The 14,949-nt window shown below is 37.3% G+C and overlaps 2 protein-coding genes and 1 long non-coding RNA gene across 4 annotated transcripts in view; 2 read left to right on the top strand and 1 right to left on the bottom strand.

The window, feature by feature from the left end:
- LOC110827709 (protein bric-a-brac 1) overlaps positions 1-14,949 on the bottom strand; it is a 456,379-nt gene that overhangs the window by 368,438 nt on the left and 72,992 nt on the right. The window lies entirely within an intron of this gene.
- Positions 4,655-8,039, top strand: LOC110827718 (uncharacterized). The gene is made up of 4 exons (XR_002542461.2): positions 4,655-4,748; positions 5,874-5,950; positions 7,161-7,297; positions 7,909-8,039. It is a non-coding gene; the product is annotated as an uncharacterized LOC110827718 (long non-coding RNA).
- On the top strand, positions 9,083-13,856 carry LOC110827716 (uncharacterized). Its single transcript, XM_087351795.1, has 3 exons — positions 9,083-9,968; positions 11,521-11,579; positions 12,805-13,856. The coding sequence occupies exons 1-3, from the start codon at positions 9,951-9,953 to the stop codon at positions 12,986-12,988; spliced, it is 261 nt and encodes an 86-aa protein (XP_087207921.1). The 5' UTR covers positions 9,083-9,950; the 3' UTR covers positions 12,989-13,856.

The raw sequence follows: 14,949 nt of genomic DNA on the forward strand, positions 1-14,949 counted from the left end.
CAGTACGTCAGTCCCGACACGTAACAATCTGATGTTACCGAAACATCTCAATTACCCATCGCCTCGGTCCCAGTTGCAAGGAAGTTGGACTCTGCGCTCTTTATGCAAACATTGACAGCCGTTTGCTGTATTTTTACCTCAGCAAACACAAGATCTGTATTATCTCAAAACAGTATTAGCATAAGCCGTGTTCTGGTGCACATTCATCACACAACTCGCACTCATACTGTTTGATGGCGTCACTTCACTATCTATCAGCGGTTCATGAATCAATATAATATCGAAATTAAGTTGTCATTGACATACGCGGTCAAAGTATGTGTGAAACTACACATGTTTTACCATATTTTATTTATTTAGAAAGGAAATTATGCCTATTATATCATTATATCGGTACCGCTGTTTAGGAAAATAATCGCTGCTTATAATGAGAATCATAATCTGTGGACAATTGTAAGTTATCGAATGTTGATGTAAATGGAACACAGGCACACAGTAGCGACTGAGTTTTCAAAAGATAATGGTGGGATTGTTGCTTCTAACCTAACATATCTGAAATTTGAAAGTGAATACAAACACGAAGGCAAGAAAGCTGAGTCGGAAGTGAAGAGTGAACAATTTGAGAAAGTTGATAACTCATAGCAACACGTGTTCCCCATATTACATCAAATTCAGAAAACTAGTCGCCACGCATGTTGCGTCACACTTGCCAAAAGAGTGCACTGCTTTCAAGCGCGTCCTTTAATGAAAGGTCGAGGATAAGAGTGACGGCGTAACCTTTCGCACCGCATAACCCTCTTCCCATTGCTTATCCTTGACTTTAATTTATTTCCATCTTATTCATAACTTCCCTTTCCTTTCCACTCCTTAATTTTCCATCCATTCTCTCTTTCCACTTCGTTTAACTTCCTCCTCTTAAAGTGATTTTCCTCCTCTTCTCTAATATTTGCCCTCGCTTTGTCCTCTTTTCTTTCAAATGCCTACTGTTTTCTTTCATTTCGTCTTCCTCATTTTTGCTTTCATTTCTTTCCTCGAGCTTGTCATTTAACTTTTCTTTATTTTATTCTATGTCCTTTTATGCCTTTCTTCCCTTCGCTTCGCTTCTCTTCCTATTTCGTTTGTTTCACGACCTTTCTCTTTCTTCATTCTTTAACCATCTACTCTTTTCATTTCCCTTCTTTATCGTTTTCCTTCCACTTGAGTTTCTTTGTTTTTATTTTCGGTATAGTTGTTCAGATACAATTATCCTATAGAAACTGAGAAAAATTACGAAATGTTTCAGTCAAGCAGACGGTTTACTGGCCGAGATTCAAACCCGGAACCTCGAAATGCGAAGTAGATACTAACTAATCGGCTATGGCGTTTGGCCATTACGAGAAGCAGGAAAACAAAAGAAGATGGAGACGAAGGACAATCAGCAGTTGGACACAGTGTTGACAGATTCATTAGTTTCTGAAATTCCTTGTGTCGTGCTTATGGCCTGCATTGTTTAACATTCTTTACACCGTCGTGTCTGAATATCAGAAAGATCGTGAAGAGGTTCTTCAGGCAGGACAAACGCGCTCCTGGCTGCATTCTCATTTTCACGAGTTCATTGTCAAACAAACACGAATATTTAGTACAAATTTCAGCACGGAATAATGTTTATAGATTCTGAAGGGTTCTGACGACGGCACAATACAACCTGGGCTGCTAAGTTTTTGGATCTTGTCCATCGTATGTTACTAAACGCACAACGGTTCAACAACTGGATCTGTCCTCGTCTACAGATGTAATGAAGTTGTTAGTGACTGGATTTGCTCATTCTAGCGGACTCCACAGAGTAGGTACCTCCGTCACTACATCTGAAGACGAGGAAACATCCAGCTCTCAAAACTTTGTGTTTTCTGTAACATCAGACGATGGAAAAGGCACAGAAGCCAACAATTCGAAATATTATTAATAAGTATTCTTTTGGAAAAGTAATAATTTATAGTATTGTCTCTGTAAACGCTCTTCTTACAAGAACCATTTATATAAATATCTTATGAATTATGAAACAAAAAATTACTACCGCCCAATAATAAAAAAAAAGTCAATGCAATAGCTGACCCCTTGACATCACGACATCGCTCGTCCTCAAGTTGCGTATGCAGGAAACGACTTCCATATAATTGGGGTAAATAGCTGCATATGTGCTAAATAATCAGCAGCGGAACGACGATAAGACTAAATTTTACGACCACATTAAGACAAGTATTCATTTTAGAAATACTTGTCAGAAACTGTTAACACCTCTTTTACTTTCCAAAACGCTGAATATCAGTATACAATAACACTGCCAGTTCTGCTGTATGGGTGTGAAACGTGGTATCATAACATCTGCACTAGCTCCGCCAACTCGGGCTTCTGATGATTTTCCTGAGCAGTTGATAGTTATTGAGATTATTAGCAGTACTCCTGTTACGCACCAGCAGATTCATCACTGTGTTCACAAGCAGGACAAATTCTGTTACTTCTCTCACATATTCATAATGTATGTTTGTGCAAGACGACATTATCTTCCCACCTATACTTACACTGTCCATAGGTACAGTCTCTTTCCCTGTCGTTTTCAAACCCTCCCACTTCAGTCTTATTATTCTAAGATCCATAACGATGCTAGGTGAAGGTTATAAATTATATTAATCCTATTAGGCTATATACAGTTTATACGAATTTTCCTCACATACCTATGAACAAATTTTAAAGATGAATATCGAGTAGAACTGCTAGTCTTTTCAAGTCCCAAGCAATACGAGGAAAAAAGTCTTAATCTTAATTATTTTCTGTTACAGTCCTCAGGGGACGAAACATAGTAATCACACAAAATGAATTTCTTTTCTTAAAATTGTTTCCCTAATTGAGTCACAATTTTTAACCGACACAATGAAAAATGGGTCAGGACAAATTACAGGGGTATAACATTGTATCAGCACACGCAGGAAAAATGTTTCTAGGTTTCACTAATAAATGAGTAATATTCTCAAGGCTTCAAGCACAATTTTGTTGGCGGATGAAATTTTTCCTTGAATTTCATAGTAGAAAGTGCGTCTTCGTGGCTAGCAATGATGCCAATTGAGAAGCGAAATCGCCTGCTTCTATTACTAATAACCATCCACGGATGTGTGTTACATCTAAACCAATGACTGAAATTCCAGCACGCACGAAGAGAAATGATTCGGTTGCCGTCGCTAAGGTGGAACAAATTCAGCAAACCCAAACATGAACTAAAATTTCAACGAAGGCAACGGTTTGGTGCAAAAATTATGTTTCTTTGTTTTGATAAAAATGTGGGAAACATGTAAATGCTGGAAAACACTTTTAATTTTGTTAAAACTGTATTTATAGATAGAAGAAATGACTGGAAGCCAATTTATCCTGTGCTATGTGTGGCGCAACAGTGTCTCATCAGATAGTGACATCCACTGTCAATGATTTGCCTTCTTTTATAAATCCCAAAAAAGTGTTCATATTTCCTCTCTACTGGACCTTATTCTGAAACAGACGATTGAAGATGACATCTGCACAGTTTATTTCTTCAAGCTCTATTCACTGATAGCTTTTTGAACAAAAAATATACATTTCTCGTTTATCTTTATGAACTAACTGACCATAATGTCTTTTCCTCCACAGTTTACTCACACTAATAAACCTAACATAAAGCGAAAATTACAAATGGTAGTCGCGTAGGTAGTCACGATATTCTCATCTTTCATAAAACCCGAAGGTTCAGTATCGTGTTAGAGGAACCCAGCTATTCAACCTCATATTTAAGCAACTGAATACAGTTAACGTGTTCATATTCGTCTTTTTTCTAAAATATACTGTTCTACTGCATAGTCATGGTTCTATCTGCATTTAAGTTTCTCACCTGGTTTCCTGCCTTAAAATTTGTTGTTAAAAAATGTACGAATTCTTACTTTCCTAAGCGTCATACATATCTCGCTAATATAATACTTTTTATTTAATGAAATTTAATATACCAGATGCAGAGTGCAAATTAGGGCTTACCTTTATGAAAATTCTACTTTATCTCTTATACGTCCTTTTTGCGCTTTGCTACCAAAATCTCTAAATCTATAGATCATTTTTATCTTACAGTGAGAGACAAAATACAAAATAAAATTAAACCATAATTTAAATTGATCTCATATTTTGGGCCTACGACCTTCATTGTTAATGTCTAGCACAGTCGTTCACTCGTCTATAAATATTATTCTAAGTTCAGAACGAGAGCACTTCCTCTGTTAGCTAAGGTAATAGGAACATTCTGTAAGATTTCCAATTACTGGAAATTACGCACGGCGGAAGACCCGTTATACCGGTCAATGCGGTTCGGATTACTTCACTTCCTACTTCCTGTTCAGAAATTTCTATTCCAAACAGAGGGATATCAAAACAACGAGGAGTGGTCAGCAGTCTGCATCCCTTGGCACTCCACTCCCCCCATCTTTGGTATTAACGTGGGGCACATATGATTTCTCTCACACACGTACACTGACCACTCTCACTTGAACTGCACTGCATTTCGACGCATAACAAAGGGAGGGGAGCCAACATGTCACACAGTTGTTTCTTTTTTAAGCAAGGGTGGGGATATTTTCTTCTCTTTATAAAGTGACTAAATAACGAAGACGTTCCTAACAAACGACTGACAGAGTCAAAGTGAACTGTGTTAAAGGAGATAAACGGACCAGCCGCACAGAATGGCAGCTCTGAAGTTCATAGTGAGTAAATAAATTTAAATAATTTTTAATCCAGATTCATAACATTGTTTTCAGACGGTCTGCAATGTGGGAATTTAGCATAACACATCGAAAGATTATCGGTTAATGATTTAAATTTCTTTGATCTATGAAATTACATCGGAAGTGTCAATTCTTTGTCCGGATTTTTAAAAATAAACTGCATTGAAATTATTTGATATTATAACAATATTCTGAAGAGACATACTTGTGGCAACAAGTGTTATATTACCATCGTGGCCGTTGTGGTGATAACTTTATGCATTGAACGCTTGCAAAGTAGCAAAGCTCTGACGAATATAAAGAGCTCAAAGACTGGAAGAGCGCTGGTCTTCTGGAAAACTATAGCTCGTTACTGTGACCTGTCAACCACGCCAGAAACTGAGCAACCTGCTTGAAAGAAAGACATTTATATTCATGATAAAACGGTGATTTGCACAAAATTAAAGAGATCTTATAAAACTGCTGTGGAAATTGACGAAATAACAATTTTCGCATATGACACTAAATGAACTTAAATAGATAAGGTCGCATTGTGATGTTCGCTTTGTTACATTACTAATGACATTTGGACTAAGTATTAAAATAGTGTCCACGCTATCGTGGAGTGTCGGAGCACGATAATCTCGACTTTAAATGGAGGACAAACCAAATGTTATTGTCACACGAAAAACAACAACATATTTTCGTTTGCCTTCTTCTAGGTTGTAGGATCGTGTAGTTTGGTAGGTATCACCAATATTTTGGAATGATAATACCTATTATCTCTATCTAGAGGGTAGAAATGTAGGTGGAATAGACACTATCCTCAGAAACGTTGCCACCTACAAGACTACAAGGCGTCACAATCCACAAGACGACAACTTACAATTTTATCGCCGTATCAACTGGCACACCTCATACCAGCACGATAAAGCCCTTGACATTTTTAAACCTGTATTTCGTATCAATGCACAACATTCCAACCTGATATACATCTTGTATCGTTTACGCTGAATATGTCTTGTTAAACGGTTTTATGTTGAGGAAGGCACAGGCCTATACACTCTTATAGTTAGCTTATTTCTTGCGTATAAAGTAATAAAAGATAAATTTGTTTTGTTGCAGCTTCTTTGTGCGTTTGTGTTGTTCTCCGTAGCAATAAGCAGCCCGGTTCCAGAGCCAGGAGGCTTTGGCGGAAAACAGTGAGTTCTTATTTGCAATTTAGTGGGTCTCGAGTGGAAACTGGGGCTAAAGTTCTTTGGGTTTCGAAGCAATGTTTTAAATGAACAAAAAACATGCTTCACGTATATTTAAGAAATTGAATATATATATATATATATATATATATATATATATATGAGTTAATTTCATTTACAAATACAAGTTAATGTAAGACAACAGAATGTGTAATACTTGATTTTTTCGATATATATTCTGTTCCATATATGCACTATTGTTTTGTATCTCATGACAGCTTAAAATTATTATTCCTCTTTTCTCATCCTCTTTTTCCATTTATGTTTAGCTTTGTCAAAATATTCTCCTAAATGTATTACATGAATTATATTTGTACAGTTTGCTATTTTCTTATAAGCTTTCTTCTCACTTATACACAACCATTTCTTATTCATAAATTGCATTCGCCATTTTTTGGTTCCAGCTCTCCAGGAACCAAAAAATGGCTTAACACTTCGTTGACCCTGCATAGGAACATGTTTCCTCTTCTAAACCCTTCCTAATTTCTATTAGTTTCTAAAATCCTACTTTCATTCAAACCAACCCACAACATTTGAAGACCAGTATTGTAAGACCAAGAAATATTATCTCACCAGTGCATAGTTTAACGAGTACGGAAAAAGGTGATGTACCTGATGCAAGACGTTGGTAGCGATAAAGATGAACTGACCCAAGTATGAAGAAAAGTGAACTATTTAACAGATCACCTGCCAAATTTGTAAACAGCAGCCCGCGAAACAGCCTGCATTAAAACCTGCTTATAACAAAATCAAAGAAGATCTGAAATGTCTGCGCCCTCCACACACATTTCAGTTTAAGCTTGTTACTTAGGCAGAATTCTTAAGAAACTAACAGTTCCTGGCCCGGTCAAGGCATCCCCCCTTCCTTGTTGTTGTTGTAAACGAATGGTTCATTACTATGCACACAACAGACCGCAAACTTGTAGAACGCAACAATGAACCAGTAACACATTAGTGCAAGAACATCCTTCGTGATGTGGCCTTGAAGAACGGTTCTGAGATGTTAATTTTCTCTAAAGAGTGCGCTTTTACAATCTTGTTGGAAGCAGTTTTTGGACTGTCACACAATATTCACTGACCCTGAGGAACATGGGATAAAACCAGATTTCCGTTCACACAAGCCTCCGTATTAAGCCGGTTTCACTGTATGTTGCAGCGAACACTACATCGTACACGTGCCTTACGAGGTGCACACGGTCCATCACCACCACGTGAAGAAGGTGCCCGTATACATCAAGAGCCACTACCACCACCATTACGACGGCTGGGACTGAGGAATCTCCCTACATAACAGTAAGTACGTTTATCATAACTGACGCCAGCAATAACCATTTTTATTTACTCGGGTTCGAGTCGGATCACATTCAACGCCCACTGGCTGCGTCACTATCGGGCAAATCCACGCAAGAAACTGCCCCAGGTTTGGCAGTCAGCCTCGTCCTTTGGCAAAAGTATGAAGATACGCCTTGTCTTTATATTCACAGAAGTCCCCCTCCCCCCCAAAAAATCCATTCCGCGAGCCAGTTTAATACAATCCACAACTTAGTACCCTAATTCTCTGATAACCGTTTTAACGTGATAAGCCTTTAGGTTCTCATGAAGATGACTCGCCTTCTCGGATGTTGCATCATGTATTGGGGTGCTTTCTGCCTCCATCATCAAGCACCATTGAAACGTCAGTCAATTTCTGTAAGAATATATAATCTCCATTTTAATAATATACTCCCATTTGCGATTAGATCTTCCGAAGAGTTCCTTCCTTTGTTTTCTGGTGATCAGAATGTGCTTTATTTCCTGAATGCTTTCTACATGTCCCTCCCAACCCATCATTCCATGTTTAATTACCCAAACAATATTACGCGCTGTGTACAAAGCGAAACTAATGTACCTATTATTTGTTGCAGGTTGTTTGTTATCTTCCTAACATCGCCACATTGCTGTCTGCTTTTCTTCGCCACTCACCTCAATTCACCCATTATTTTTGTATGATTACCTTTGTCTGTTATAAATTAATAAAAACTTATTAAAAATCTGACGTTTCATGCAAAAAAATTACTTAGTTCACACGACACGTAATTTGCGTTCGGAAAATTAGTTTTTATAATCCCAGTCCGGATCCTGTTAGCCTTGGTTTAATCAACATTCCAATAGACTGTAGGCCAGAAACTGTTCCAGGGCAATCGCTCTGTTGATGGAGGTAGCAAGTACAGTCCATGACTGTAATCTTGATACTTGCGGGGTGAGGAAGTGGGGTGAAGGAGGACGGATTAAAGATAGCGTCTGCCTTTAGCGCTACGGATTTCCTGCATTCTTTGCAAGTCTCAAGATTACAGTCGTGGACTGTATCTCTGAAGCATCGGTAAATTTCTGCCAGAGCAGACAGCCATCTTCATACCCGTCGCCGTGAGAACCTGAGTTCTCACCCGGTTAAAGAATGTTTATCTTATTTGATACTATTTATTTTAACTAAACGATTCAACTCATTTATGCATGTAAAGTTGTGCACCCAAATGAAGGAACAGATGACACCCCCCCCCCCCCCATAAGTGTGTTTACACAGGCTTGTAGGCTACTTCCCACGAATGTTAACTGAATTGCAAACATGACTGAAAGTAAGGATTAACTACGAGTTCGTAATTTATTTTCCCATAAACTTAATCGTCGTATGGAACACATCACATGAAGTTCAGTTCAAATTCTGATAAATTGAATCCGGTCAGGTTTTCTTATTCTCAGCATCAGCAGCAATAACACAGATTAAGCTTCTTCGTTTTCCAGTTACAAAGATTAAAACTGTTACTTCCATTTCTATATCAAATGCCCTGACATATTACACCCTCGGTTTTACATTGATACAGAAGCTTCAGTATCGATATTCATTCTTCCCAAATAGTACAGCTAATTCTCTTGACTGTTTCCTTTATTGGTTTATTAATGTTTTCCCCATTTCTTGTCAAATATCTTGACTACTTTATTGTCCTTCAACCTCTACAGAGCGACCGTTATTATGAAACACATTTGTGTTGCTTGCTTTCTTCTCACTTCTTTCGCTAACGTAAAACATTCTGATTCATATAAAAGCATAAGTAGACTAGATATTACTTTAGCCCAGCTCAGGTAATCTAAATCTATACTGCCACAGTTGGTAACAATGCGGTTGTAGATGGAAGCCGAATGGAATGCTGAGGATGGCGATTCTGTACAGTGTGACATTGGACGGTCAATGAGTGAGGTTGTAGAGACGGAGAAGCCGCGCCCCTGTATCCGATTTTACAGTATTTTATAGCTGGAAACTCTGATTATTTCAGTCATAGGTGGCATTTAGATACTCCTATTATAAACAATGAATAATTCCCTATTTGTGATGTGATGAGTCTTCTACTCTATATATATTTATGTTTGTCACCATTAAATTATACGTTATGCTAGGCCTACACTGCAAATGATTTACAGCTGAATCATACCACGTTCATTACATGACAAATAAAAAATTAATAAATTCGTTGTATTCGCAATGAATCAATATCAAATCGTAGAAGAAAGTGCATATGCAAACAACGCATCAGAGAACACCGTAAAATCATTTGGAGTACATCTTTAGAGTTCTGTTAATTATTAATTACAAGACTAAACTTAATATCCTTTCCATCGTCTTGATTTTATATACCCACTCGTCCTAAAAACAACAAATAACTTATGTTTGTGTTATATCAAAACTTCAAGTTCTTTCCCGATAATGAACTCAGGTGAAATCAACCAAATCTACTTCGAAATGGAGAAACTTTGCGGTTTTCAACTTGAGTAGTCCGGAAGAGCACACTATTTAGAGAGTGAAATTAGACTGAGGGTCGTGATTTGCTTCATTTTGCGTGAGAACGGAACACAGTTCAGACAGCGATTCGTAACATCCGGGAAACAGCAATATTGGACTTCCACTGGCATCGGCATGGTTCCCTCATGCAAGGTAAGCAGGTGCTGTGCTTTGCGTTGTTTAAACATCTCTTCGCGATTGTCAAAATTCTGCTCTCAGCCACTCAAAATCATTCATTAATTTCACGCATTTTCTTATAAGGCTTATGAAGACGGTGGCGAACGTTGATTCTTAGTTTATTAAATATCTTAATTTCTTATTTCAAATGTATATATTATAGATTATTCGTCATATGGTAGGATGATGATAAACTATGGCAGAAAACTCTAGCACCAATTTAAGGTAGGCATACTTTTTCAGAATTTGGCTCCAATTACTGGGTAATACAAAAAATAACAGCAGTATGGTCGGACACCAGGCAGAGAATCTAATACGAAGTAAATAATGGTGGACAAATTCTAACAATAAAATAAGCGATGGGCCTACATGTAGCACGCACAGAACTGAGAAACGGAGCATTTAATTATAAAACCTGGGCGAAGAAGAAAACTTGGGAAACGCAGACACGGACGGACGGACGGAAGAATGAAAATTTTAAAGCAAATCATATACAGGTGGCGCACGAAATGTCATACCATTTGTTTTACGTATAATACATTTTGCCCATTTTTCTTCGATGAAACCGTTAACAAAGATCGATACAAAGACCTGTTGGAAAACAGTTTTATCCCTCATCTCTTGGCAACAGGTCTCCCTATGCAAACACAGTGGTTCATGCAGGATGGAGCCCGTCCACACACTGCGAACGTGGTTCTTGATTTCCTGCACAAGACGTTTAATCTTCGTGTGATGTCGCATCAGTTTCCTGAACGTCATGAGAGCGGCAAAATGTGGCCGCCTCATAGCCTGGACATTAATCCGTGTGATTTCTTCTTGTGGGGTTTCTTCAAAGAGAAAGTGTACCAAAGGAGGCCAGAAAATGTAGTGCAGCTCAGAGTCCTCATAGTGCAGTTGTGCCGTGCGCTATTTGAAGACTTGTGTCGAAAAGTGGTGACGAACACAAGGGTTCGTTTGCAAGAGGTTGTGAGGAAAAACGGCGGTCATATTGAACACGTTATTCATTAGGAACAATTTTTCAGGCTATAGTGATTAATTCTATACCAGTTTTGTACTACTTTTATAAAAATAAAAATGTGTTATATGTAAAACAAATGGTATGACATTTCGTGCGCCATCCTGTAACAGGGAATGCAGAAGTGAAACTGAGTCATTTAAATCCTTTGGTGTGGCAGCATTGACTGGATTCAACTAGCTGAGAATATACAGTGGCAGGCTCTTGTAAACGGTTCTATATATTTCGAAACTCAAGTGACACGAATTATGAACTTGATCAAAAACCTACTCAGATGCTTACTATACTTTTCATTGACCGCCTTTCGGTTCGTAAGCTATGTTACAAAGAAATATTATACATTTCATATATACACTACCAGTATGTACAAATGTCAGCAACATTATAGCTACAGCATGTTTCAAATCAACATCTGACCACCACCAGGTGACAAACTCTTATATGACAGAAAGTTGACAAATTAATTGTGTGACATATATTTTATTAAGTAAGTGACTTTCCTTGTCTTTGCAGTTTCTGGGTGCAGCGCTTATAGTGATGTTAGTGCTGTCTGCAGTGGCGTGTGTGAAACGGTAAGACCCTGTCCAAATTACTGAAGCGCAGACCTCGTAGTATGGATGGAATTCAAATTACCATAAACCGTTATCTGGCAATATAGCCGAAATATTTTACGTCCAGAGCAGGCCTGTGCTCACGAATGACAGCTGCTGCTTAAACTTTGATTACGTCACAAGCACAAACGAACGCCTTGTCAACCTGCGATATAGGTTAAATAACACCACGAGTATGGCGCAAGTCTCCACGGCCCCAAGACTCGGCGGCACGAGCCGACCTGAGGACCGGGTGTGGGCCAGATATAAAAGATAATGTTCGGTTAATGTTAAAATGATAGCAATGAGCATTTTGGGCTTTCTGGGCTGTTCTTTCTTACGTAAAACAAAGTTATTTGTAGCTGCCCTCACCTCATGCTCGTGACACACTCGGGCTCCAGAAATAAATCTCACCGACTTGATTTTCCAAGGATTTTTGCAGCTGGCTACCCCAAAAACAGTCAGAGACAACACCTTACAAATCTGGCATCCGAAATCTTTTTTCCTTACCTCAAATGCCAAAATAACATTTTTAAAAATTACGGGCACTTGTGAATTAAAGATGCATTAGTGACACTATACTCAGGGCAGATTGTAAATAGAGCGGGCTTAATTCCGACTGGAAAGAAGGTAAATCGAGCTTAAGTTGGATAAGAGCAAAATATTTCAAAATAAACATAGGGATCGAGTCAAATGTTCCTCGGGGTAGGCCGTTAAAATTATAAAATTCTGGCCCATGCTAAATTCTAGAGCAAGCGAATGCTTAAAATTATATAAAGCCACAAAAGCGAATGAGTTGGTAGTATTACCAATGAAATATTATTGTTTAACGAATCACTTCTATACAACCTGTGGCAAATCCCTAGACACATATCTTGTTTCAGTGTTATTCCACCAATGACAAAGCTGAAGTTGTGTTATTTGGTATGTATTTATTATTCCAGTCTATACACAAACTTAATTTAAAAATGCTGTTGTTAAAATTATAGCGCTTTTCATCGTATTACGATGTTACATTTATTCGGCGCTTATTATTAACGACATGTTTCGATGCTATTATTGCATCATCTTCAGGTTTTTATCGTTATTTATATCTTTTTTAAATTAAGTTTGTGTATAGACTGGAATAATAAATACATACTTAGTTCAACACAAACATGACGCATCTAAGCTACAAAATGTGTTATTTGGTTCACCTATGTTGCAGGCGCATTATAATTCATGTTCCACATCGGGTGAAACACATTCATCACCACCATGTGGTGAAGGTAAAGCCAAAACCACATTACCATCATTACTACAGCCACCATGATTCACACGGGCACCATTATCACCATCACCACGACGGACATAATCACCACCATCATCACCATGGCGATGATGACGACTAGCCGCTCCAGAAGAACTTTATTTATACGAAAATGTAATTATTATTGCTGTATACAAGACTTACAACCATTTCAACATACCTAACAGAAAATGTATTCTCATATTGTTAAGACAATAAAATGTTAAAGGCTATGATGGACTATGCGTGCAGATAGAACTGCAGAGGCAGAAATAACAGAATTTTGGTGGGTAACTCTGGAAAATATGTTTGTAAGACCGATTGGGTGGAGAGGTTCACAAGGATGGATTAGAATTAGAAGGGCTGTGGTGGATAGAACTGGTTCAGAATTGTGTCCAAATACGAGCTGTGATATTAGAGGTGTCGAACCTTTCTGTTCTCCTGCCACAGTATTGGTGTTGCTCAGTTGTTATTCTTTTCGTCTGTACTTAGACTGACTGTAGTGGGGTTGGTGGAAATGGAATTCACTTTGCAATTACCATGTAATCAAATTATTTTTAGTACTAGTTGTTTCTAAAACTCGCAAGTTGAATCTTTACTCAATCAGTTCTAAACAAATGCCGATCACTGATTTAAGATAGTCATTTAGTGTGGCTACTGTGTCACAAAGCAGCCTGCTTTATTTTTAATGTCTGGGAGCAATTTGTAATAATTAATCACACAAGAAAGAACCTTCCAAGGTCTGTGGAAACGTGTCCCCGTTTTTTTGAAATGCATAACCGCATTCCTCTTAACATGGAAACTAAACATTTACCTTGAAAAACCAGTAAGTAACTCATGTGATTTATGTTCTATAAATGCTGCATGCAGTGCAGTCCTAACAAATACGCTCAACTCAATGTTAGGTTATAATCAGAAGAAAATGTGTGACAGGAATCTGGTACTGCAAACAATAAACCTTTTTAAAGAAACGAACTGGATTTAATTACATTCCACAGATCCTTTACAGCAACTCAGCTAATCACGCAAAACATCTCATGAAAATGAAATTATCAACAACAATAAAAATTAAAATTAAATTATTTGGTTATTCCGTCAAATCACAATGTATTTAAAATAAGATAATTAAAATAATTGAAATATCATTCTGTGTTCCATATAGAATAATCGATTTACAATTGGAACAGTTAAAACATGTTTCGCTTTTATTAAACCATCATCAGGTGTAAAATTATATTGAATTTAAAACTCAATTACAATTTTTTATAATTTTTCGTAGTGTAGTTTTGGAGGTCGTGTCCAGATATTTTCATATAATGGATCAACTTTATTGTTTGAAGTGATGCTTTTGATGTTTACATCGGTCTGTGAAGTAAATGATTCAAAGAAACATTATTGAATATGGATGAATATAGAAAACAATTAAATAAATAAATAAATAAATAATATTATAAGGAAAGTAAAATAAACATACCAGAGATGAAATAGTAGACAACACAGTTGTGTCTGGAGGTGATATGGAACACAGAATGATATTTTAATTATTTTAATTATCTTATTTTAAATACATTGTGATTTGACGGAATAACCAAATAATTTAATTTTAATTTAATAAATCACAATATGACGCAACTACACTATTTTATGAACAATAAAAATATAAATAAATAAATATGTATTTATTACAACTAATATTAGGAGGTTTCTTTATAAAATTACGAAGTTTCTGCTATCCTCATCGGGTAAAAGGAAAGAATACGGCAGGAAACCTATTTGCTTGGCTTCCAAACTGAGGTATCCTTTGATCTGGACAGCAAGAGCCTTGGAATTATTGGCACAACACAGAAACAGAAGTCGACAAAAGTCGGCGACGATAGTCCCAATCAAAAAATTAAAAATTTGCTAGAAAAACCAAGTTGCAAAATACTGTGGTACAGCTTGCCGACGTCACGGTTCATTGGAATCGAAGTGAGAAAACGATTTAGGCTCGATTGACTAAATGGACTCACGGAATACGCCATATTTCTTATTCCTTTATAATTGTTGCTTACTTTTAAATAACGT

The sequence above is a fragment of the Zootermopsis nevadensis genome, unplaced genomic scaffold (genome assembly GCF_977971745.1).
Source record: "Zootermopsis nevadensis isolate Lab colony 2312 unplaced genomic scaffold, Znev_1.0 Znev_ptg000020l, whole genome shotgun sequence".
Classification (NCBI taxonomy): domain Eukaryota; kingdom Metazoa; phylum Arthropoda; class Insecta; order Blattodea; family Termopsidae; genus Zootermopsis; species Zootermopsis nevadensis.